Source organism: Microtus pennsylvanicus, chromosome 17 (assembly GCF_037038515.1).
Source record: "Microtus pennsylvanicus isolate mMicPen1 chromosome 17, mMicPen1.hap1, whole genome shotgun sequence".
Classification (NCBI taxonomy): domain Eukaryota; kingdom Metazoa; phylum Chordata; class Mammalia; order Rodentia; family Cricetidae; genus Microtus; species Microtus pennsylvanicus.
This window is the reverse complement of record NC_134595.1, coordinates 27282611-27306645: the sequence shown is the minus strand read 5'-3', so window position 1 is coordinate 27306645 and position 24035 is coordinate 27282611. Positions and strand designations below refer to the sequence as shown.

The 24035-nt window shown below is 52.4% G+C and overlaps 1 protein-coding gene across 1 annotated transcript in view; it reads left to right on the top strand.

The window, feature by feature from the left end:
• The window catches only part of Crocc2 (ciliary rootlet coiled-coil, rootletin family member 2), a 60126-nt gene that overhangs the window by 9905 nt on the left and 26186 nt on the right, over window positions 1–24035 (top strand). Inside the window, exons 2-19 of the mRNA XM_075951315.1 lie at window positions 321–471; window positions 1372–1520; window positions 3610–3716; window positions 5223–5364; window positions 9334–9437; window positions 10037–10234; window positions 10551–10647; window positions 10721–10810; window positions 10939–11145; window positions 11393–11592; window positions 13184–13366; window positions 13701–13845; window positions 14103–14249; window positions 14521–14751; window positions 19068–19261; window positions 21997–22124; window positions 22484–22653; window positions 23404–23580. Coding sequence (XP_075807430.1) covers window positions 321–471; window positions 1372–1520; window positions 3610–3716; window positions 5223–5364; window positions 9334–9437; window positions 10037–10234; window positions 10551–10647; window positions 10721–10810; window positions 10939–11145; window positions 11393–11592; window positions 13184–13366; window positions 13701–13845; window positions 14103–14249; window positions 14521–14751; window positions 19068–19261; window positions 21997–22124; window positions 22484–22653; window positions 23404–23580 — 2820 coding nt within the window. The remainder of the gene's footprint in view (window positions 1–320; window positions 472–1371; window positions 1521–3609; window positions 3717–5222; window positions 5365–9333; window positions 9438–10036; window positions 10235–10550; window positions 10648–10720; window positions 10811–10938; window positions 11146–11392; window positions 11593–13183; window positions 13367–13700; window positions 13846–14102; window positions 14250–14520; window positions 14752–19067; window positions 19262–21996; window positions 22125–22483; window positions 22654–23403; window positions 23581–24035) is intronic.

The window sequence follows — 24035 nt, the reverse complement described above, 5'->3', positions numbered from 1 at the left end:
GCCCAATCTGCTTAGCGCTAGAAGAAGGCTTAGAGGTGAGCTGCGCGGATCAAAGCTAGGAATCCTCTCAAACGGCCTTTTTCTTGATCACCTCATTTCTGCCAAAGCACGGCCTGCGGCTGGCACAATGCCAGCCTACAAATGGGGAGACTTAAGGCATGTGGCTTGGGTGACCAGCCATGCCCCACTTTGCTGTTCCCAGGAGTCTTTGCTACATGGAAGTGACGGTGTGGTGTCACTTACTGACCCCAGTGAGCTTGCGCAAGGGGCCTGCAAGTCGCTCAGGGCCTGCACGAACCAGAGCTCTGGGTGTTTTTCAGAAGCTGGAAGACACCATCCTGAGCCCCATGGCCAGCAAGGAGGACCGGGCACTGACTGTCCGTGGAGAAAGCCAGCGGGCCTTACCCACCCCTGTGCCAGCCCGAATCCGAGAGATCGTGTCAAGCAGCCTGGTGGAAGAGCCACTCTCAGGTGAGGGTGCTGAAGCTGCTCAGGTACCCGTGGGACCTCAGAGCCGTACACTGGGGTCTGGCCCTAGGGAGCCACACCGTTAGGACTGTCTGTGGCCCTTGCTGCCCATGCCAGACTCTCCTAGCCCCATTTTTCCCAAATGGGAAACAATCTCTCCATTAGGTCCCCAGGAGTCATGCAGATAGCTACGAGGCTGTTATCATATGGGGGTGATCTCTGTGTTGTGACACCGTTATGTCATTGTATCTTGATTTTATCCATCTTCATTTTTTTTCCCGCCAGAGTGAAAATCCTAAAGGTTGACATTTCAGTTTAAGTTGAGCCCAGACATCCTGGACTTTGTCTTTGCCCTCCATCCAGCCCCACACACACCTTACCATCACACTGCAGGAACAGGCTCCGAGGAGTCCATCCATCCCTGCATGGAGGCCAAATAGGAGTCAGGCTCCCTGACCCCCAGTTGAGCTCATGACTCCCTTCTGCTGGGGTCTTGATGACCCCATTGTGTCATAAGGGCCTGTCTAATCTTCTGATGGCCCCGGGCTACTGTTGGGAAAGAACAGAGAAACACCACTGCATATTTGGAAAAGCAATCTTTCTGGTGGCAGGGTCCTGCTACCCAAAAAGCAGCGTTTCCACTACTGCTCAGGCCCCAGACATGATGGGTGGTACCCAGTGTCCCCACACATGCTTTGATGGGTAGGGACTTGGCCTGGCCATGCATGAGTCTGAGAAGGTTAAAGATGTTTACCAAAGGCAATAAGGGTAGGAAGGGTGCTTAGTAACAGGAGAGGAAGTGAAGTTCCTCATGGAAGCCCTCTCCTGTTGGTTGGTACAGGCCCTAGAAGTAGGGTGTTTGAGGAGGGCCCTGGCCTGATCTTAATGCTGTGCTCACCACAGGGCTGCGGGAGCTGCCAGCTACTACAACCCATACACAGGAGGAGAGCGAACTCCTGCAAGAGGAGCTGGCCCGGTTGGAGGACCTGTTGGCTCAGGCAGATGCTGAGCGGGAGGAGCTGGTTAGCAGGTGTCACATGGTCAGCCAGAGGGTGAGTGTGCAGCTGGTACCTGCAGGCCAGTGCTCCCCATCAAGCCCTTGTTAGGGACCACCTCCCAGGACTGGTGATTATAGTGGTGGGGGCGTCAGTTAGTCTCAGGACCTGGGCAACAGATGGAGGCCAGACGTAAGCAGGTGAAGCCGATGTCCCCTTTAGAAGTATGTCTGCTCCAGGAGCTCTGTCGCGTGACCCAGTCAATGATGACCCTCTGGTCCTAAGGCTTTGTCAATCATAATCACAGAGCCAGCTTCTGAACAGAAGAAAGAGCCAGGAAGGGCTGGCGTCAGCCCCCAGGCAGAGTCTGTGGGCAAACACTCCTGCTCCAGCCCCTAGCCCTTTCTCATGCACTTACATACCACCAGGCCTCGGAATGGGACAAGTGAGGGGTGACCTCTGAGGCTTCAGCCAGAGGTTTGGGGGATGCCTGTGGGCTAGGGGATGCCTTTTCTATGAAGATAAAGAAACTCGAACAGAAAAGCGAAGGCGTTGTCCAGGCCGGAGCCCTTTGCACACGTTATCCTCTCCGAGTCATGAGAGCTTCAGAAGCAGAACTGAAGGATAGGACATGGTAAAGGAGAAGAGTGGGGGCTCTGACTCCCTAGGATCGACCACTAGGCCATCTATGGACCTAGCCTGAGCTCTGTGTGGCAGGCAGGATGAGGAAACTAAGGCCCGGCCCTGGCCAGTATTCCCCAACACAATGGTTCTTGTGCCCACCTTGGGGGGGGTGCATAGCAAATATATTGCACATAATATATTTACATTATGATTCACAACAGTAACAGCATTAGGAAGGCCGAGAACCACCACACTAATGCCTTACAACCATGCCCAGGCCCAGCCCCGCCCTGGATCTGCTCGTCCTATGGCATGTAACTGTGACAAACCAAAGGCTTGCCATGCTTGGCCATGCCTTGGCCATGCCTCCAAGTACAACCACATTAGCCCTAAGGTGCCCACCTGCTGCTGGGTCCCAGTTTTCCGATGCCCTTTCCGCCAAGCATGGGAAATGCTGTTTTCTTTACCTCCATCCCTAGAATCCCTCTAAGAAAGACTATGAGGACCTTCTTATCACGGTCTGGCTCAGGAGCTCCATGAGGCTATTCTTCCTGTGAGCCTCTACCCTGGTGCATTCTGGGAGTAGGGATCTTTCTAGCACAGGGCGGGGGATGTTGGGAAGGGACTTCAGGGAATAGAAGCTGCAGATGTCCTTCCAAAGAGGAGTAAACTAATAAGCTATGAGTCAGAGCTCAGCTCAGCCAGCTAGATGGGGTGCCAGGAGACCCTGCCCCAAACTACTTCCCCAGCACGCGGGGGGAACTGGGCGAGGGGTGTCCAGCATGTCCTCCCCAGATGACAATACAATGCCTTATTGTTGGAGTCCTCTGATCCCAACTGTCACACTGCTGGTGGCTGAGAAACAGGTCTTTGGCCATCGGCCAGTCCTGTGTCCCATCACTGTGCCCTGCTGCTCTTTGTATTTTCCTCCCAGAACTTCCTGGACCCCGTGACTTCCTAGGCCCTGGGTTCAGATCCCCACTGTCGTAATGGCCAAGTGGTTCTGAGCGGTAGGCCTTGGGTGTGCCTTCCCGACTCCCGCATCTTTCCCAGCCTACTTTCCTAACCCCTTGGGATAATGCTCTGTATTGGTAGCAAGGGGACTTGGCTTCATGTGAGTTAGTTCCCACCTCCTAAGAATGGGTGTTGAGAGTGGAGGTACAGCTTGGGAAATAGGTCAGGTCAGAGGGCCCAGATTCATGCCCCATGCTTTTCAGCTGTCCCTGCTCCCAGCCACCAGGGGTGAAGTGTCTCCAGGGTCCTCTGGAGCCCTGCCCCCTACTGGTCCCACCACTTCCATAGTATTCCCAAGCCTAATAGTACCCAAGCATCATCCGCTCAACCAGTATGCTTCCCTTCCCCCTCCTCTGTGGGCCACAGGCACTGGACAGAGAAACAGGTTATGAACAGGCCCCTGGGAGGCCCTGTCTCCTGCCTTTGCCCAGAGTGAGCTTTATGTCAAAGATGCCCTACCTGAATGACTAAAGAGAGGTGGACCAGGTGGGCTCACACTCCTTCCTAGCTGCAGGCCCGCCTGGATACCACTGAGGCCCGGCTTCGGAAGTCAGAGCTGGAGCATAGCATGGACTTGGAAGAGGCCCTTAGCCGGCTGGAGGCCTCACAGCAGAGGTGAGGACCAATGGACAGGCTATCGGGGTTGCAGGAGTGTGGCCATCATCCCAGAGGGGGCAGACCTCACTCTGCCTCACATCTACTGGCCAACAATTCAAAGCTATTCTGAGTTAACTTTGACTGTGAAAATTGGTGCAGGGGAAGGACGCTTGGAAGGAGGGGCCATCATCAAGCAGAGCTGGGTACCATGCTGCTCTCCCTTGCTTTCCACCGGAGACCATTCCCATATCCTCACATACAGCTTCTCATCCCTCAGGGCCAGGGAGAGCGAGAGGGGAGAGAAAGGGCAGTCTGTAGAGAGGGCAGCAGATTCCCTGCCCTTACCTTCCCTGTGGCACATGACAGGGCACAGACAGTACAGAGCTGAGAGCCCTCTCATCACTGCTGGGTGAGTGAGACACCTCCTAGTCTCTGTAATAGTGATTATCTTTACCCCTGAATACAGAGAGCAAAGACATCAGAGAGGCTTGAAGCCTTAATATCCTAAATTTGGGGCCAGGGTTCTTAAGAGAGGCCATCTACAAGTGACAGCTGGCATCAGAGATGGCCTTGCCGTCCTCTGCCCACACTCCTCAGTATATATTCCCACCCCCTAGACATGGGAGCATCCATGTCAGGCCCAGAGCAACTGAGGGGGAATCTGCTCACTCCTCCCCACCCACTGCAGGAATAGGTTTGGGCTCATGGGCAAGCTCCCCAAGGCACAGCCATTGCCAGAGGCTCCCTGACCCCATTCCCTGAGTGTGATGCCAGGACGCTTTGGCCATCACTGTTGGTGGGTTACCACAGTCAACCATGACCCACTGGCATACACAATCCTGGGTGCCCTTCTCTAGCTCCCCTTACCACGCCAACCACAACTGCAGAACTCTTGGCTCCAAGCCTCTCTGATGTCAACAGGCCCTTTTGTTCAGACTTGGCCTGAATGCACCACACCCCAGTCCCAGAAACAGCCCTTAGAACCCCACTTGAGCCGATCTCGCCATCACCAACATCCTGTGGTTGGCTTATCCTCCAGGAATCTGGCGGAGGGAGAAAATGCTGAAGAGCATTTTGAAAACCCATTTTGAGGGGGAAGAAGAGCCCCAGGGGAGCCTGATGCCTGAAAAGCTGACAGGATGGCTGGCGTCTCCCATAGGTGCCCAGATCCTGCCAGCCTGCCCCTCCAAGGCTCCCTTTGAGCCTCCTGTACCTTATAAATTTCTTACAGGGAAAGGAGTGGCTGGGGGTAAGGGAGAACTTGGGAGAATAGGAGTCTCGGGAAGGAAAGATGATGCTGAGCTGGCCCTGGGGAGAGTTCTTCTGATGCTGGCTTCATGTGGGGCTCCTTCCAGGTGGTCGGTGCCACTTGGGAGCACAGGCAGGCGCATGCACCTGAGCAAGCGCGGGAGCCTCAGGGCACCGTTTAGGCCCTTGGTTTAGACCCCCCAGTTTAGACCCCCTGGCTCCGTGTGCCTCCTTAGGAAGTCACCACACATGAAGCTGTGGGTTTTGTCCATCTAGGAGCATGGGCCTCTCCCAAGTAAACACCCTCCTGCGGGGACAGCTGGAGCACATGCAGAAGGCCAATGACACACTGGCAAGGGAGCTGGCCAGAACAACACACAGCTTGCTCCGCCTGCAGGGCAAGCTGGAGCGGCAGGAGGTATGTCACTGGTCCCCAGAGCCTGTCCCTGCTTCTGCCTGTCTGATTTGGTGCCTGCAGCCAACGGTGGTAGGTGGGCAGCAAGGAGCAGTCAGGGGGATGCTGGCTTCATACAATCCCTCCTGGGAGGAGACCTCACCATCCATTCTGCTTGGTCACAGCAGTCTGTGTCATGACAGACAGCTCGGTCCCCTCTCCCCTTGGGGAAAGAAGAATAAGACTGGAGGGTTCTTGGGTCGTTCCTGGCTCTGATGTGGGACATTGTTGGCCGCACAGAGAGGCTGCTTAAAGGACCTGTGTCACACAGCTGACCTTAAGCTCCTAGCCAGACACCACCAGAGACCCAGAGTCTTGCCCACTCAAAGTGGAGTCTCAGGGAATACGGTTACAGGCCTTGGGAGGTATCTGGGTCTGGTCTACTGATCTGTCAGTGGATGTGGGACCTCCTGAGAAGGGGGTGGTCTTGGAGAGGTGACATTCTATAACTGAAGCTAGAGGAGTCCTTTGATAGCCCTGCTCCAGAGGCGTATGGATGCACATCCAAGTGTTCTGCACACACCAGTGGCAAAATTTCCCTTCTGAAGTCACTTGAAGAATAGACGCGCTCATCTTTTTTTTTTTTTTTTTTTTTTTTTTTTGGATTTTCGAGACAGGGTTTCTCCGTAGCTTTTTGGTTCCTGTCCTGGAACTAGCTCTTGTAGACCAGGCTGGCCTCGAACTCACAGATATCCGCCTGCCTCTGTCTCCCGAGTGCTGGGATTAAAGGCATGCGCCACCACCGCCCGGCTAGACGCTCTCCGTATGAAAGCAGGAGCTGAGGGAAATCCCTGGGCCTGGGTCCTCATAAGTCCCTTCAAACAAATCCATGTCAGAGAGGCCATCACTGCCCTGCCCTCCAAGGTCAGGAAAGGCAGCCATAGAGGCCCCCCTGCCCCCTGGCCCCTGTCCCACACCTGTCATTACTGGCAGCAACTACAGTTGACACACCTGTTGTCACCACTTCTGCAGGAGGATATCCGTGACAGTTAAGGTGTGAGGAGCAGGCACCAGAGAGCCGGGTCTGCCATCCCAAGGAGGTCTGGGAGTAGGCTTGCTGAGGCTGATAACAGCCATTGCCCTGCCCACATTATGTATCTGGGTGTGGTTCGTGCCACCCACCTGAGTGGCTTTCCCCAGTGTTATACAAGCAGTGTCCACAGTCACCTTGACTTTGCTCATTATGGGTCAGGTCCTTCCTCTCAGGACTGTGAAGGGCTCTGCCTCTGGACTCTTTGCTGCTGCCAACAAGGCTGTGGCCTCCCCTGACCCTAACTCGACACAAGACTGTTGGTCTCCTTGCTCGGGCGACTTCTCCCACCTCGTTTTGACTTTGGCAGGCTGCAGCTTTCTATGACACACCCCAGTGTGGGTTCTTCCTGTTTATCCTGCTTAAGGCTTATCGAGCCTCTGTCCTTCCTCATGCCCAGAAAGAACCGTTAACCCTTTCAGTATTACCTATGCCCACCGACCCCTCCTCTCATGCCAGCCGTTAACCCTTTCAGTATTACCTCTGCCCACCGACCCCTCCTCTCATGCCAGCCGTTAACCCTTTCAGTATTACCTATGCCCACCTCCCCCTCCTCTCATGCCAGCCGTTAACCCTTTCAGTATTACCTATGCCCATCTCCCCCTCCTCTCATGCCAGCTGTTAACCCTTTCAGTATTACCTATGCCCATCTCCCCCTCCTCTCATGCCAGCTGTTAACCCTTTCAGTATTACCTATGCCCACCTCCCCCTCCTCTCATGCCAGCAAGGGTCTGTATCAATCTTACACCATCTCTAGTGCTCAGAATCATTCTGAGTTACCCTGGGCCAGGCTAATTTCTTCAGACCCACATTCTTACTCATCACTGTCCCTTCTAACTTTCAATCGCCTTGGGCTCTGCCTCCGTGACTTAAAATACAAACAGTAGACTTCATCTTTAGGCGAATAGATTGAGTCTTTTGTAAACATCCCCTTCCCTAGCTGGTGTGGATCCCACGCGGCTATGTGGTGCTTGGTGTCTGATGCTCCACCACCTGCCCTCGCCTGAGTCTGAGCCCATTGTTTCTGCTGACCTCAGCGTTGTCTCCTTATGTCACTGGTGATCTTTGATTCTCTAACAGGGAGCTGGTTATTTTCCTTGGAACTTCCTGAAAATTCTTTGAAACTGGGATGAATGCAGGATTTTTCCAGAAAGGATTTTTAACTGCTTTTGATGGGGGCCTAGGGGCTCCAATAGTCTTCGAGCCACACTGCAAAGGGCTTTCGACTTCTGCGTTTGTAAAAATCTACATTGTGTGCATTTAGGCTACATGATGTTTCACCGTGGTTCCAGGCACAGCAGGCACAGCAGGCACAGGGAAGAGCTGTTTCTTTTGTTTATTTGCTCTAACATTTTAGACAGGCAGCTTCTCTGCAAGACAGTGTGTGTGTGTGTGTGTGTGTGTGTGTGTGTGTGTGTGTGTGTGTGTATGTGTAAGCCTGTGTGTATGGCATGGGTAAGACTTGTATATGTGGATATATGAGTGTATTGTGTCTATGTGCATGTGTGGGTGTGTGGTATGTGTGCACGTGGGAGCTCATTGTGGTGAATGACATCTGGGTGTGTAAGGACATGTGAGTGAGTTTCTGAGAGCTGTTTGAGTACAGTGTGTTGCGGTGTGATGTTTGTATGGGTGTATGTTTGTGTGCATGTGAATCTGCGTGTCTGTGGCTCTGTGAGTGCTGGCATATGAGAACAGGATGAAAGTGTAAGCGTATGCTTGTGGCACGTCAGAGGTCTTCTTGTTCTCTGGTCTACTCAGCTTTAGTGTGTTGAGTGCAGCTTTGGATGTCCATATGTTTGAGAAGACCCCCCACTTTGCTCAGCTCCCCAGAGTACAGAAACCGATGCTGAAGTTGCTCCTTTTAGAAAGAAGTTACATGGTGCCGGGTTCCTCGCCTGCACCTGGCTATGCACCATGTCCTGGCTGCATGCGCTCCCTGTGCTCGCCCACTCAGCCTTGTCAAGAAGAGGAAAGGTCTAGAATTTCATGCTCCCATGAGACAGGAGCCTGTATGTCTCATCTCTGGGATATGACAGAGCACAGTCAAGTGTTCCTTGCTGGGTCCCAAGGTGTACAGAAGCGTGGTCCTGGGATCAGGGCCCACAGAGGGCGCAGACACAGGGTCTGCTGGAGTTGGGAATGGCCTCACACAGGAAGAGGTGTGGCTTTTAGACAGGCGTAGGGAGAGTGTCCATCAGAAAGCCATGCTGAAGAGTCCTAGGTGGAGCTAAATCATGCAGGGACCTGCAAGGAGCTATAACGGAGCAATTGATACAGAGAACCCTGTGGGTCCCAGAGGTCAGCATACAGGACACAGTGAGATATGATAACAGGAAGGTAGCATATAGACCCCAAGAGCCTTCTGGTCCCCACTGTTCGTTAAAGGCTGTGGGCACATGTTATGATGGGCATGCATTTTACCATCACCAGCTGCCTCCTCCTCCTGCCTGGCTTCTCTGCTAACTCCTCTGCTGCTGGCTGCACTAGGGTTCTACTGGGTGCTCTTGCTCAGTTTCTTAGCCCCTGCAGGGCACGGGTCCTGCATATCTTGTAGAACCCCCTAGCATCAGACCTCCCATGGCACTAAGGGGACAGGGGAGCAGCTCGTCCCTCAGAGGGCAGCACCAGTACCTGGGGGAGTCTTTCTGTTCTGGGGAGACCTGGTTCTCAGTAGCCCTGCCATGCCCTCTCCTGTGGGACAATACTCCCTGCTGCCATGGTAGGATCTGGAAACAGTCCTCTCTTGGAGGACACGGCAGTGTCTCCCATGTGGCTTTGGGAAGCCCATGGGATGGATATGAGGCTTGGACACCTAATAGGTGATCCAGGTTCCCCTTGCAGCCCATGGTAGGAGGGGGAAGGGATGTGGCCTAGTAAACACAACCTCTTATTATTATCAGACCAAAAGGTTGGGCCTGAGACAGCCTCGGGACATCCTCCCCCTGTGGAGAAAAGCCAAAGCATTGCAGACATACCTTGCTGAGCTCCGGGCATCCACTGAGAGGTAAGCAGAAGTCCCCACCCCGTGGCGCCTGAGTGGTAGGACTCGGCTCCTCCCGGGCTGCAATTGTGCTGGTTCTGGCTGCCCCCTGGGAAGGCAGACAGGTTGGGAGGAAAGAGGGAGGAGGAGAGAAGGGGAAATGAGGGCAGGGCATTGGCACATGTGTGGGAGGGCGGACACTGGCTTTCACAGGATTTCAGGGATCCATCTAGGCCTTTCTGAACACCTCGTGGAGATCCTAGGCATGCCTAGTTACCCTCAATGCAATCGTTCCCCCATTTACACAGGAGTAAATAAAGGTCCAGAAGCCAGTGTCTTACTCAAAGTTGTCATTTCTGGTTAGGCTCATCCCTGCTCACTCCTCTTTGGCTCCGTCCAAATATATATATGTCATGGTGATTCTATGACATATAAGCCAATTCATAGCATACAGTAGGGCTTCTCCTGAAGATGGTCATTGTTCATGTGACCTGCCTCTCCGTCTGAGGCCTGGCTTGCAACATCCTGGGTCCTAAACTCTGAGGTCGGGCTTGCAACATCCTGGGTCCTAAACTCCCAGCAGCATCATGAAGCTCAGTCAAGGTACAACTCTTATATTCCAGGGGTCTCGCTGACGTTCAGGCGGACATGGCCCAGACGGCCCAGCGCTTGCACGTGGCCTGCCTGAGCCTCGACGCCCACCTGCAGCTGACAGCCAGCAGCGTGACCTGTGACCTGGAGCAGCGGCTGAGGGAGCAGGCCAGGGAAATGCTGCAGATGCAGGGCCACTGGGCGGCTGAGAAGGTGGCACTCCAAGCCAGGTGGGCCCTGGGCTCTGGCTGGTTAGTGCAGGGATGCCCACAAGGCATGGATTTAAGATGGTTGCAGATTTCCGGGTGATGGCACCCAGCATTCTGACACGGGGCTGCAGATCTGAGTCGGAGTGAGAGCGTGGGCCATGGCAGCTGAGCTTCAAGATAGCAAGAGTGATCAGAGTTCTATAGCAGAGAAAGCATCCAGTCAGGACATGGACTGAGGCATAGCCTTAGTACTGTGTGGAGGCTGTACCATTGGGAGGAGTCCTGATGGGCCCACAGCACCCTCAGGGCCCCTTATCACCACCCCATCTCTCTCCAGACTTTCAGAGCAGACCCTGTTGATAGAGAAGCTCTCTAAGCAGAAGGAAGAAGGAGAGAGATCCATCTTGACACTCAAGGCGGACATCCAGAGACTGGTTTGTGGGGTGGGAGATTGGGGTACTTTGCCATGGGGGCATGTCTGTTCGGCTCAGGGCTCTCTGTCCACAGAAATCCCAGCGCAGTGGGGGCCAAGTGGTGGTAGATGAACTGACGGATGAGGTTGAAGCCCTGCACCGTGTCCTGGCCAGCATCAAGGAGGTATGGTCTTGCTTGATGGTCTTCCTGGATGCAGAAGGCCTCTGGGAGCATCGATTTTAGTTGATTCTCATCCAGAAGGTACTGTTTAATGGTGGCCCTGTGCTCTCTCCTCTCTGTATGACCTGAAGGTGGCCCAGTCAGATGCAGTGTGTCCAGAGCTGACCTGGAGCAGCAGCAGTGAAGTCAGGGAGGTGCAGGGACAACTGAGAAGCCCCCCTCGTTCTGTGTCACCCCACCGGCATATGTCCCCAACACTGAGCAGTTCTCCAGGCCACCTGGATTCTGCACTTCAGGCTGTGCAAGCCGCCATTGAGAGGCGGCAGCAGAGGGAGCAGGTAGTGACCACGGTCCACAGGGTCACCAGAGCCACAAATCTTGACCTTTATGGAACTTTTCACAACCTGCCCTGGTGCGGGGGGTGGGGGGTGGGGGTGGGGCTGGTGGCCAGGTCTCCATCGAGCCTGCCCCTGACTGAGCTCCAAAGCCTGGGAAGGGGCTTCAGGGGTCGGGAGGCCTTTCTGAGAGAATTGAGGAGCTCTGGATGGCCGTTGGTGCTCACTATGATTCTTTTACCCCGGGCAGGAGCTGCGTCTGAGGCTGGAGTCCTCCCAGGAGGAGGCAGCCAGGCTGCGGGAGCAGCTGTCTGGGTACCGGCAGGAGCTGCGGGCCTCCCAGAGACTTCTGCAGGATAGGGCACAGGAGCACGAGGATCTCCTGGGCCAGCTGGAGGCGCAAAGGCAGGAGGCAGAGCACTGCCAGTCATCTATCCATCTCCTGGAAAGGTGATGGGAGCAGCAGGGTGTGACGGGGCAGTACTGTGAGCTCTCACAGGAGGAGTGAGAAAATGCCATATCTCCAGGGAAGACCTTCTGATGATCAGGCTACCCCTCACTCTGCACCCCCTTTGCCTGGATTGAGTAGCTCCTCTCCCTCTTCCGTGACCCCTATACTATACCTGATCTGGCTTTTCCCTTCCCTGAACATCAAAAGCACCGTTTGCACATGCCCTAAGCTCTCTGCAGGCCCAGGCCCATATCCCATCCCCAGAAGCTCTGGCTTCATGCAGCCTTTGTCCTCCTACCACCCCTGCCCCAGACTCCTCTCTAGATGACCTTTCTCTACCGGTGACCCTTTACCATGGCCAAAAGAACCCCCACTCCCCACATACCCTGTGGCTCCCATGGCTCCATTGCAGCCACAATAGAGTTCAGGATACTCTCTACACAGGACTCTTAGACCTGGGGCTGGAAAGAACCAGGGCCATGGAGTGTACAGGGAATCTCTGGGATCTACTGGATGCAAGCCGAGGAAGAACCAGGTGTTAGCTGTGAGTCTGGAAACCTTCCTGAAGGAGATGTACAATGTCCCAGGGAGCAGGGACAACTGTGCCCCCTTTACCACGGTTTGGGGACAGACCACACATCCTCCACAGCTTCTCCAAGCAGACCACACTAGGTGTAGTGACACACAAAAAGAGTATGAATCAGTCTGTCCTGGAGAGACACAGAGCAGGAGGGCACAGGGGTGGGCAGATCAGGGCAGCCTTACTCAAGGGCTGAAACCCAAAGGCAGCAGTAATGAGATCACAGAGGGCAGGGAGGCCTTCCCAGAGGGAAGGCAGCACTATGTGGGGCAGTCTCTAGGGAGACTTCGGTGAGCCCATTGGGCAGGCGGGGCCATGTCACAGAAGGAGGTCTATCCACATCTCCAAAAGCAGAGGCCACGAGAGGCCACGTGGGATGGGGTGACTGTGGGGTGCTGGAGCGGAGCAGAAGCGGCAGGGGGCATGCTGGGAGGATTATCAGCTGGACACAATGGGCCCATGCAGCGTCAGATCCAAATGAAGCATGGCTAAGCACCCAGAGTTCCATGGTCACTGCACAGCGGTTTCAGGACCCACAAGCGTGTAGACTCGAGGGCTGAGGGACAGATTGGGTAGATCATAGCCAGGGAGGTGTCGCTTCTATGGTGGAGGCTTGCAAGGATGGGGTGGACATTACCTGTGTGCAGAGAGAGATCTATGACGACTGCCCAGACTTGGCCTATGTGGCAGAGAGCTGGACCCTAAGCTCCTGCAAGGGAAGGGGAAGGCTGGTCTAGCCAGAGAGTAGCCAGGTCATCTCAGCCAGCTAATGAGGGCCTGAGGCTTTGGGTCACAGTGTCAACTCCTCTTCCTGTTCTTCCCTGAACTCCATCTGCCTTTGAGACCCCTGAGGATCTGCACCCACCCCAACCTCTACGGACATATACCCTATTGATCCATATCCACTCACCCCTGACCACCTTCCCCATTCCAGTAAATCTTGCCGGCCTCAGGAACTTGCCCCCTGAAGCATGGCTCGAGGCAGCCTCTCCCTTTGCTCCTGCTCCCAGGGAGAAAGCGGCCCTGGAGATGACAATGAAGGAGCTAAGAGCGAAGGCAGACATTCGGGAGGCAGAGACACAGAAGCTGGAGGTCACAAATGCAGAGCTGCGGAGAAGCCTCTTGCTGCGGGCAGAGCAGAAAGCCGAACTGACCCAGCAGAGTGAGCGGAGCCTGCGCGAGCTGGAGGCCAGGTGGGTCCTAGAGGGCTGCAGGCTGGCAGGGTCCCTTAGACTGTGAGACCACAGGTGAGACACCAACAATGTGTCAGGGACAGGGGGCGGGCAGGGTATCACACAGCCCATATCCCCACACCTCTATCAGCCCAATGCCTGACCCTATGTATACAAACCTCCCATGTTTATACCTTACCCAGACACACAGCCAACGGCTGCTCTCAAGGGGGGCACCATGCAGCTTTGGGGCTCCCTGGAATTAAAGGGGTTTGTTAGAATTTCCCTTCCTATAAGTCTTGTGAGAGCATCTCTGAAGAAACCACTGACTTTGTCTTCTGGCCCTGGGCCTCAGTCAGGGCCGCCTGGAACAGCTGGAAGAGAAGGTCTCTGGGCTCAAGAAGGAGCTGGCCACAGCCCGGGAGGCACTAAGCTCAATGCAGCTGCAGAGGGACATCGTGGAGTCTGAAAGGGGGAGCCTGCGTGATGCCCTGGCCCGGGTATGTGCCCCAGCACACATCATCCTTGCCTCTGTCCTTACCCACACAGCCTGGTCCACTACCAGGGCTCCTGGTCACCACCTTTGTACACCAGCCTCACCCTTGACACCTTGCCCTCCTAACCCTTCTGGCCACGTATTCTAGCCAATCCTCCCTGGGCCACCAGTCACCAACTCTAGTCAGAACCTTAATTCTCCTGGGAAGACTCTGAAGCCTCTCCCCAGAGCCAACTCTGAGTGACCACCATGCCTTTGCAGGCTGAATCTAGCAATGCTGATTTGGAAATGATGGTGGCACGGCTGAAGTCGGAGGGCATAGAGCATCAGGACTCACTGGCCAAGATGACTACATTGGTGGAAAGGCTTTCCCAGGACAAAGACACCCTAAACCATCTGGTGCTTCAGGTAAGGCAAGAGCCAAGGCCTCAGTTTCCCCAAGGTGCCCCTGAACCTTCTCTGTGGGATTGTCCTGTCATCCATCCCTCAGAACGCTTTCCTACATGGACTGAGACCACCATCCCAAGGGTAGGTGCTAGAGATGGGAAGCAGACCCTAACCACGGATGCTGGCCAACCTGGAAGTAGGAGTCGCAGCATCTCCATGGAAGGCCTACATGGCTTGTGGGGACTAGAGGTTTGTGGTCCACAGATTAAATGCCCTCCTGCCTGCTCTACAGCTGGAACAGGAGCGAGACCAGCTTCGGGAGCAGCAGAAGATTCTGGAACAGGAGCAAGCTGACGTCAGGGAGCAGCTGGCACAGACAGAGCAGCAGCTAGGCCTCCTTGGGGCTGAGCGGAGAAGTCTAAAGGAGACTTGCGGGCACCTGGAGCAAAAGCAGGGACATCTAGAGGGGCAGGTGGCCCTGCTCGGGCAGGAGAGTGGCCTGCTTCGGGAGCAGGTGAACCAGGTGAGACCAGGCAGTGAACAGTCACACGTCTGTCTTGCTATTGCTGGTTGTACCTCTAAAGAGGGGTAGAGAGAGGGCACAGGGGATAAAGAGCTGGGTACACAGCATGGGGGCCTGAATTGAGGTTATCAGGACCTACAGGATGGAGGAGCCACCAGCAGCATATGCAATCCCTGTGGGAGCTTCAGTGAGCAGGGGAAGGGAGTTTGTAGAAGGGAGATTTGAGTCAGACCTGTTCTCCACGTTTGGGATGGGGCTCTGCTTCTGGCCCCTGGGACTTGGTCTGTGTGTTCACAGTTGAACTCGCCTCCCACTCATCATTTAAACATCTGTGTTTTTGTTTAGTTCCTGTCTTTTGGTTGTTGAATATCTTTGGGGGGTTGTTTTATGTTTATGTACAGATGTACATGCACATGTGTGTGCATTCATAGTGCGTATATCTGTGTTGATGGTCTGAAGACAACCTCAGATGTAATCTATCTTGGTTTTTTTTTCTTTTTAATTTTTTTTTATTTTAAAGTGTTTAAGGGTTTTGACCTTGTCTGTGCACTATCTGCATGCAGTGCCTGTGGAGGCCAGAAGAGGGTGTCCTAGAACTGGAGTTACAGATAATTGTCAACTGCCACATGGGTGCTGGGAATCGAACCAGGGTCTTCTGGAAGAACAGCCAGTGCTCTTAACAGCTAAGCCAACTCTCCAGCCCCTTCCACCTTGTTTGTGAGAGAGGATCTTTTGCTGGTCCGGAGCTCACTAAGCTAGACAGGCTGATCAGTGACCATGGGGGATTCCTCGGTCTCTGCCCAGTGCTGGGACTACAAGAACATACCACAATGCTCAGATTTTTTTCAACATTGGCTCTGGGGTTGAACTCAGGTGTAAACAAAAGTTTCTGTCCTGCCAAGTCCTGCAGTCATTCAGCCCCAACAAAACACACAGAAGCTTATATTAATTATAAACTGTTTGGCCTATTAGCTCAGGCCAATTATTATTAACTAGCTCTTACAACTTAAATTAACCCATAATTCTTGTCTATGTATAGCCATGTGTCTTGTTACCTTTTATCAGTACAGCATTCTTATCTTGCTTCCTCTGCATCTGGCTGGTGACTGCAGACTGCGCTTTTACTCTTCCCAGAATTTTGCTAGTCTGGTCACCCTGCCTATACTTCCTTCCTGGATACTGCCTGGTCAATCAGCATTTTATTAAACCAATACAAGTGACAAATCTTTACAGGATACAAGACCATTATCCCACAGTTCTCTTCACCCACTGAGCTATAGGAGAATCACTCAGTGTGGACTGAGTCTGAAGCCATTTTGGTCTTTTACATCTTGTGCAGAAACTGTGTCTCTGGTGGGTCTCAGATCTCTGGTGACATCCAGGAATCCTTGTTTCATGTGGAACAGTGTGACCTCTCCCCATTTTCAGGCCCTCATTCTTATAATGTCCCCGTTTTGGGTAAGGTATAATCAGTATGTAGTATTGGTGACAGACAAGACAATGAGTTGACAATGGTATGCCCTGTGGATGACCAGTCACCAGTCCAAAAGCTTCCCTCATAGGCTACCCAGTTGTTGCTCAAATTCCTAAAGTCCCAGGAGCCTCTGGTCCGACATGGAGTACCCTGCACTGGCTGTGTGGGTCACTTGTACCAAGGTTCTCTCTCTCCACACACCCTGTAAGACTCATCCATGTAAGTGCATGTAGCATAGCTCTTTGCTTTTGCACATAACTGCACGCTGTGGTAGGTATAAACACAGCTCCTTCCTCACTACTTCTGCACACCTGTGCTATTTCTGGCTTGGGCAGGAGACACAAGACTCGTGAAAACCTCTGTATACTCATTCCTCAGTATTCTTGAGCAAATACAAAGAATGAAGATGAGGGGGTCATTGGGAAGGAGTGTGCTGATTCAGAAGTGGCTCTAGCATTTCAGCTGCTCCTTGACCTCGTCAGCATTTGATATCACCCATTTGACTTTTTAAGCTCTTCTCTGTGTGATACTCTACATGCTAAGGCTTTGATTCCTGTTTCCAAGGTAACTAATGGTGTTTTGGGCACATTTTCAGGCTCCTGTTGAATTTGTGTCTTTTTTAGGATTTTGCGTGTTTTGTAAATGTAGATTTTGTGTTTTGGTCTATGTAGGAGTTTTTCATATATATGGATACAAGTACTTGGTCAGACAGATGTACTGTGAATGATTTCTCCAGCTAGTGCCTTATCTTTTCATTTTCTTGTTCTTTTTTCTTTTTTTGGTTTATTCAGACAGGGTTTCTCTATGTAGCCCTGGATATCCTGGAACTCACTCTGTAGAACAGGTTGGCCTTGAACTCACAGGTATTCACTTGCCTCTGCCTCCCAAGTATTGGGATTAAAGGTGTGCTCCATCACCCAGCTCCATTTTATTAATGGTGTTTTTGAAGAACATAAAGATTTAACTTTGACAAATTTCTTTTACATTTTTAATCATTGCTCTGTTTTGTTGTGGTGGACTTGTTGTTTTGGTTTGGTTTTGAAACAGTAGCCAGAAACTCACTATGTAGCCCACCTTGGCCTCAAATGTAGCAACCCTCCTTCCTTAATCTCCCTAACTGCTGGGATTATATGAATGAGCCACCAGGCCAGGCTTTCTTTATCTTACAATCAGTATTTCCTATGTCCTGCAGTTTTCCTAAGGACAAAATTTCGCCTTCTGTGTTTTCATGTGGCCTTGGTTGAGGCCTTCCATCCATTTCATATCAATTTCATGGATCTCAAAGTATGTAACAAAGCAAGCTTTGTGACCATCTGAGTCAGACACTCCCTCAGTAAGACTTTGAACTATGGATTTCAGTTACCCTCCAGGTGACTCCAATATCATCAGAGTGTAAGAAGCCCAGGTGGGGTAGAAACTAATACGTGCTGTCTTCCATGCTAATCTTCACTTGACCAGGCCCTGTTTCAAGGGACCCCCATGTTTGGGTTGCCTTGCTGGGTGAGTTACTGTCCTGTCATTGTGGCAAAGCATCTGACATATTAGTTGTGGTGGTTTGAATGAGAATGGCCTCCATAAGCTCATATGTTTGAACGCTTAGTAGCTAAGGAGTGGAACTGTTTGAAAGCATTAGGAGGACTGGGAGGTGTGGCCTTGTTGGAGGAAGTATGTCACTGAAGGCAGGCTTTGAAGTTTCAAAAGCCCACAGCAGGCCCAGTCTCCTCCCTCTCTCTCTCTCTCTCTCTCTCTCTCTCTCTCTCTCTCTCTCTCTCTCTCTCTCTCTCTCTGCCTGAGGATCAGTAGCTCTTAGCTCCTTCTCCAGTGCCACATGCTCCTGCCATGATGATATTAGACGAAGCTTCTGAACCGTAAGCAAGCCCCCATTAAATGCTTTCTTTTATAAGAATTGCCTTGGTTGTGGTGTCTCTTCATAGCAATAAAAGAGTGACAAGGACATTTAAGAGTGCCTTGCATTCGGGACCCTGATTTCCAGGGGGTTCTGGCCTGGTCATTTGGCTCTACATTTCTGGGCCAGTTTTGAGACAGAATACCATGTTGGCATAAAAATGTGGAAGACGAAAAAGAGAAAGAAGTAGTGACAATTACGTCACAGAAGTCAAGAAGCAAGGAAATAATGACAAAAGGGACTGTGGCCTGTTCCTAGTAACCCATTTCCTTGAGCTAGATCCTGCCTCCTACTCTGCAGGAGTGGCCCATAGTTGGCTCACAGTTACAACTCGAGTCAAGCCCTCTGTGGACAATGGAACCAAATAAGACTTGGGGTGTTCTTGGTAACTGAATTCCTCAGAATCGTCCCAACCCAAACTACAAATCAGCAAATGCCTCAAGGAGAGAAGAGGCCCAAGTGGCTGTTCCCTGCCCCAAGAGCCCCGCTGCTCTAGACATTGCTGCTTCTGCAGCTGCAAGGCTCTCAGAGGTCTTGTCTGGATTCTGTTGAGCTTCCTAGTGGAAACACTAGGCTCCACCCTGTACTGCGTCTGTACCCCTACACCACACGTCCAGCTCCCTGGGCACTCACAGTCTAGCAAAGGTTGCCACTGAGACTGACAGTTGGCTCTCACCTAGAAACACCCAGTTCTGTCACAGTGCACCAAGGGTTCAGAGTGGCCACTCCCTCTGTTGGAAAGTCCATATGCAATTTGATGAGTGTCCATACGTGAATTGATGGGTGTCGATGCTTCTCATGACTACCCACCTTCTCTACGGTCACCTCCATGCCACTCTGCATAGCATTCCTCTTCCTGTGCCTTCTCACCTCCCGCAGCTTCTTCCCATTAGCTCACTCTCTTCATTGTCCCGCGGTCCCTCTTTCCTCCCCTAGGTCACCTTCAAGAAACAGGCCCTGGAGAAGCAGCTGGCACAGAGCCTGCAGGATCAGGAGGCTCAGATGGACGTTCTGCAAGAAGCTCTCCACAAGAAGAACACTCTTTCGGAGGAGCAGACCCAACTACTGGCTAAGCAGGAAGCCCTGGAAAGACATAGTGAGCTTGTGACTAAGGAGGCAGCCGATCTGAGGTACCAGTGAGACCGCTAGTCGGGGCACACCTCTCGTGATCCTGCCTTCAGACAGCCCATGGGGTTAGGACTTCAGGGGTGCTACATAGACATAGTGGCATGGGGCAGGGCATGTCTGCTGTCAGATATGGTATTATGGGTTGTACAGAGAGGAGACACTGGGCCTTTGAGATGGTTCAGTATTAGATGAGGTGCCCTGGAGCAACCCTATGAGACCAGAAACTCAGTTCAGAGCAGTAGAAGAAAGATATGCAATTTCTTCCTGAAGAATGAGGAGTTCAGGTCGACTGTGTCTAGAAGCTTCTAGGACCTCAGAGATCCTTCCCCTCCTCCGTCTGTTGAGTGCCTCCGAGATTTCATTCCCAGGGAGACACCTAGAGGTAGCAAGAGAGTCTGCCTGAACTTCTATCCAGTGGCTATTCCCTTACAGTTCTGGGAACCAGAGAGATAAAACTGTGCAGCCTGGAGAAGGGTCCACCCAGGAAACCATGGTCCTGACAGTGGAGGTCGGGGAAGCCCACGACATCCAAAACTTAGAGTGGGAACACAGAGGCAAGAACAGTGGTGGCTTAGACTGGTCCCACAGCCTCTGCAGGGACCCAAGGCTGGTTGGTGCTTTCTCTCTCTAGAGCTTATTCAGCCATGGAGGGCTGGCTTCCTCCGTGAACTCCAGAAACTAGGGCCATGGGGAACTAGAGGGACCCAGATTTTTAACTTCTCAGAACCAAACTTTCTGAATAAAGGCTTGTGCAGACATCCAAATGGCAAGTTTGGGGGAAGTTTCCCAGGTGGGCAAGAGCAGAGTGGGTCCTGACTTCCATGAGCCTGGTCAGAGCCCTCCATGGGTAGGGCCCCACACTCCCCTGGCTCCAGGCTTGACCTCTGGACCTAAAGCCATTGCATATGGCAGCCCTGAGAACCACCAATGTACCATGATGGCTGGTTTTAGTGGCAGGGCCACTTGGGGACATGCCTGAACCAAACCTCTCTCCATTCACGGAATACTAGCTGCTCATCAGTGAGATGGGCCAGGTTAACATCTATATATATACATGATGTATACACCTGTACATCACCGCGCAGCTGGCCCACTCCCCATATGCCTTTCCCTTGTAACACCAGGCTTCCACTCGTGAGCTCAACCACAGTGAGATGCTCTTGGGACTCTGGGAAAAGAAACTGGACGCACCCTCAGATTCCCAGGTGGTGAGCAAACAGACACCAGAGGGTCAGAGATCATGTCCCCTAGACAAAACCAGGTACAGTTCTAGGAGGGGCCTTCAAGGCAGCCCAGAGGAAGGATGTTCTCCATACACAGCTGAGAAGAACACCTCGGCAGAGGACATATTCCCTCGTAGAGTGGAAAATGTGTAGTTAACAAGAGGGGCAGGCTATGGTGAGGCCGATTCTGAGGTTTCTAGAGCTTGTAGCCTGGGCCCAGAGAACTTTTCCCTCCCACAGCAGAAAGGCCTGGCAGGCTTCTGGTGCTCTCCAGGACAACACAGGAGCTGTGGCGAAACTCCCAGACTGGTCAGGGGCAGTGGCCTCCCTCGCCCATTGAGAGCACACCTTGATGTCACCTTATGATGCACATTAAATTGGGTGCTCGTGGTGTCACCAAAGCTCAGGAACAAATCATGCTGGTGGCTCTGGGCTGACACATCTCTGTCAGCTGACGGTCAGGAAGTCAAGCTGTTAGCAGTTACCTCACCCCCACCCCCTGGGAGCGGGCACTGTTGTGGGGCGGGACACCTCGCTCCAAGACGTACCTCTGAATGGTGGCCTCTGCCTTCAAAGCTGGGCTGCATTTCCCACAGTGGATCATACTGCCTGCAACACTCTAGTTCTGCTGGTTGTTCTGAGGGTGACCCCTCCCTTGCCAAGGGTGTGATGCTGCATGCGTTAGATGCACCACCATGCCTACAACAGTTTCCCATTTGTTGGCATTCTAATCAAATCCAGCTCCCGCCCCACGTAAAGCCATGGTGAGCAACCTGTCTTGCCCTGGGTGAAGTCAGCACTCCTTGTCTCTCCTACCACTGCTGCCGCTAGGCATGTTGCCTGTAGTGCGTTGCTAATCTGGTGTGTGGTTAATGACGCTGCCTGGCTGTACTTTGAATTTCCCTGGGCTCTGCTCTCTCATGGTATGGTAAAGTACGTTTCATGTGCTTTTGTCTTGATTTGAAGCTTTCTTTGTAACTGTTATTTTTCTCGTTTTGCTGACTTTGTTAATGATTATCAAGAACTCTTTACATACGATGGATGCTTACCCCTATGTTTATATAGTACATACAGGTTTTCTTCCAATTCTTCCCCTTGTCATCTTTTTTTTTTTAATTTTTAAAGACCAGTTTCTTAAGTTAGCAGTCGAAGTGATGGGTTTCATTACCTGCCCTTTCCTTCCAACTTTATTTATGGAATCTCTTCTATGGAAAACCACCCCTTCCTCCTTTAAGTATATCCAGATCTGTTGGCCTCTTTATTTTTTCTTTAATTGTGGCTTTCGTGTCAGGCTTAAGAAGATTAAAATATCTTCCGCATCTGTTCTATTTTTACAGTTCAGAGTTATTCTGCGATGACTTGTTTATTTTGTTTTGTTTCTGAATTTGGTTTTTTTTTTAATTTGGCCCGAAACGTGTTTTTGTGTAGAGTGCAACTGATTCTTACATGTTCAAACTAGGAGACACCTCGGGACCATGTGGGTGATGTGCCCGCTCTCTGATGCTTCTCCACAGGGCCGAGAGGGACTCTCTGGAGAACAGCCTCTTTGAGGCTCAGCAGCTGGTAACACAGCTGCAGGCCCAGCAGGAGCAGCTAGAAGGAGAGGCCCAGGCTGCTCGGCTGGCTCGCAGGGCTTTGCAAGGTGCGGCAGTGGGTGGACCCTCTCTGACCCCAAGTCACTGTAGGGGTGAACTCAGTCCCTATAGGTGCTGTTCTCCCTCCCTGGGTCCTGTAAGGGGATACCCAAGGGCTTAGAGCTTGTGTGGGATGTACATTGGCTGCCTGGCCCATTCTGCTCTGTGGCTGTGGCCGACTCTGAGCTCAGACCTGAGGTGCAGTCACAGGGATGGTATAGTGGCTCCCTGCCCCTCACCCTTTCCCAGTATTTTTGTCCCCGCTTGGACTGCCTACCATGTGCTGGAAGAGCAGGCAACCACCTCTTAAGTGGGTGACTTCAAAGGATAGAGGGCACCGTGATCTGACACTCCTGACACTTCACAGTGGAAATGGAGCGGCTGAGAGGTGACTGGGAAGTTCGAGAGACAAAGCTGCGGCAGGATCTGGGACAGCTGCAGCAGCAGGCCGCACAGCAGGAGCAAGAGGCACGGCTGGCCTTGGAGCGCCAGGAACTGGCCCACAGAGAGGACCTGGCACGGCTGCAGAGGGAGAAGGTCTGCTGTGTCCTCCATGTCCTCCCAACAGGCAGAGGTGGAAGAACAGGGGGAGGGACCTGGCAGGGAAGGCCTTGCACGGTATGGGGGAGGGGCAGCTGATGTGCTGAGCAGGCTCTTGCTCGGAGAAGGAACTGAGCCTGAAGATCCATTATCCTGGCTTCAGGTTGCTATAGAGACCAAACAGTTTCACATCTGTCAGACTGTACCACTAGGGTCATGTGACCCTGGAGGCCTTGTTTATTCCATTCCATTCTTCTAGCCACACATCCATACATTCATCCATCCATCCATCCATCCATCCACACATTTACCCACCCATATAGACACGCACCCATCTGTCTATCCAAACACATATCCATATATCCATCCCTCCATCTATATGTATATCCATCTACCTGTCCATCCATCCATCTATCCATCCATTCAGCCAGCCAGCCAGCCAGCCATTTATCTATATACTCATCCATCTTTATGTCCATGCCCCTGTACCAGTGACATTTGGTAGAGATTCAGGAGCATCTTAAGATCTGCTAGATTACTATGGGATGGCAGATGCTGAGACCCAGAGAGGCTCTTCCCAGCTTCTGGGAAGATCTGGGGGATCTTGTAGAGAAGACAAAGGGAGAACTGATTGCTGGACCACCGATCCCGAGCTCTTCGGGGCTAGGAGGTTGATAAATCTCAGAGCTTCAAGTGTCTACCTGTCTCCCAGTCCTGACCTCACAACCTACCCTTTGCCTTGGCCAGGAGACCCTCAGTTTATCCCTGGCAGAGGAGAAAGAGGTGGCTGCCCAGTGGATGGAACGGCAAAAGGAACTGGTGACAAGAAGTACAGCTGAGAGGGAGGCTCTGGAGGGAGAAATTCAGAGCCTGAAGCAGGAGCGGGATGAGAGCCTCCTTCAGCTGGAGCATGAGATGCAGCAGGTGATGGTGGCATGGGAACTGGGGTCCTTACCTGTGCAATTCATGCAGATGCATCCCTTCCAGGCTGCCACAGCTTTGAGCTGCCACGGGAATCCTGCTGAACAGATATCCACACACCCACACATCCAGCCATCTACACACCCATTCGTTCATTCACATGCCCATATATCAACCATCCAGCCACACGTTCGTATGTCATCTAACCAACCACCCCTTCTCTCTCTCTCTCTCTCTCTCTCTCTCTCACACACACACACACACACACACACACTTATATATTCATATATTTCCTTGTACATTCATCCACCTGCCCATCCACACACTTGAATGTCCTTCCACTCATCCATCTTCCTTCTACTTACTTGACTATCCATCTTTCTTTCTATGCTCACTGACCTCTGCTTACATCCATGGCCATCCAGAAACACACACAGCTCTCCATCCACATAGCTGAC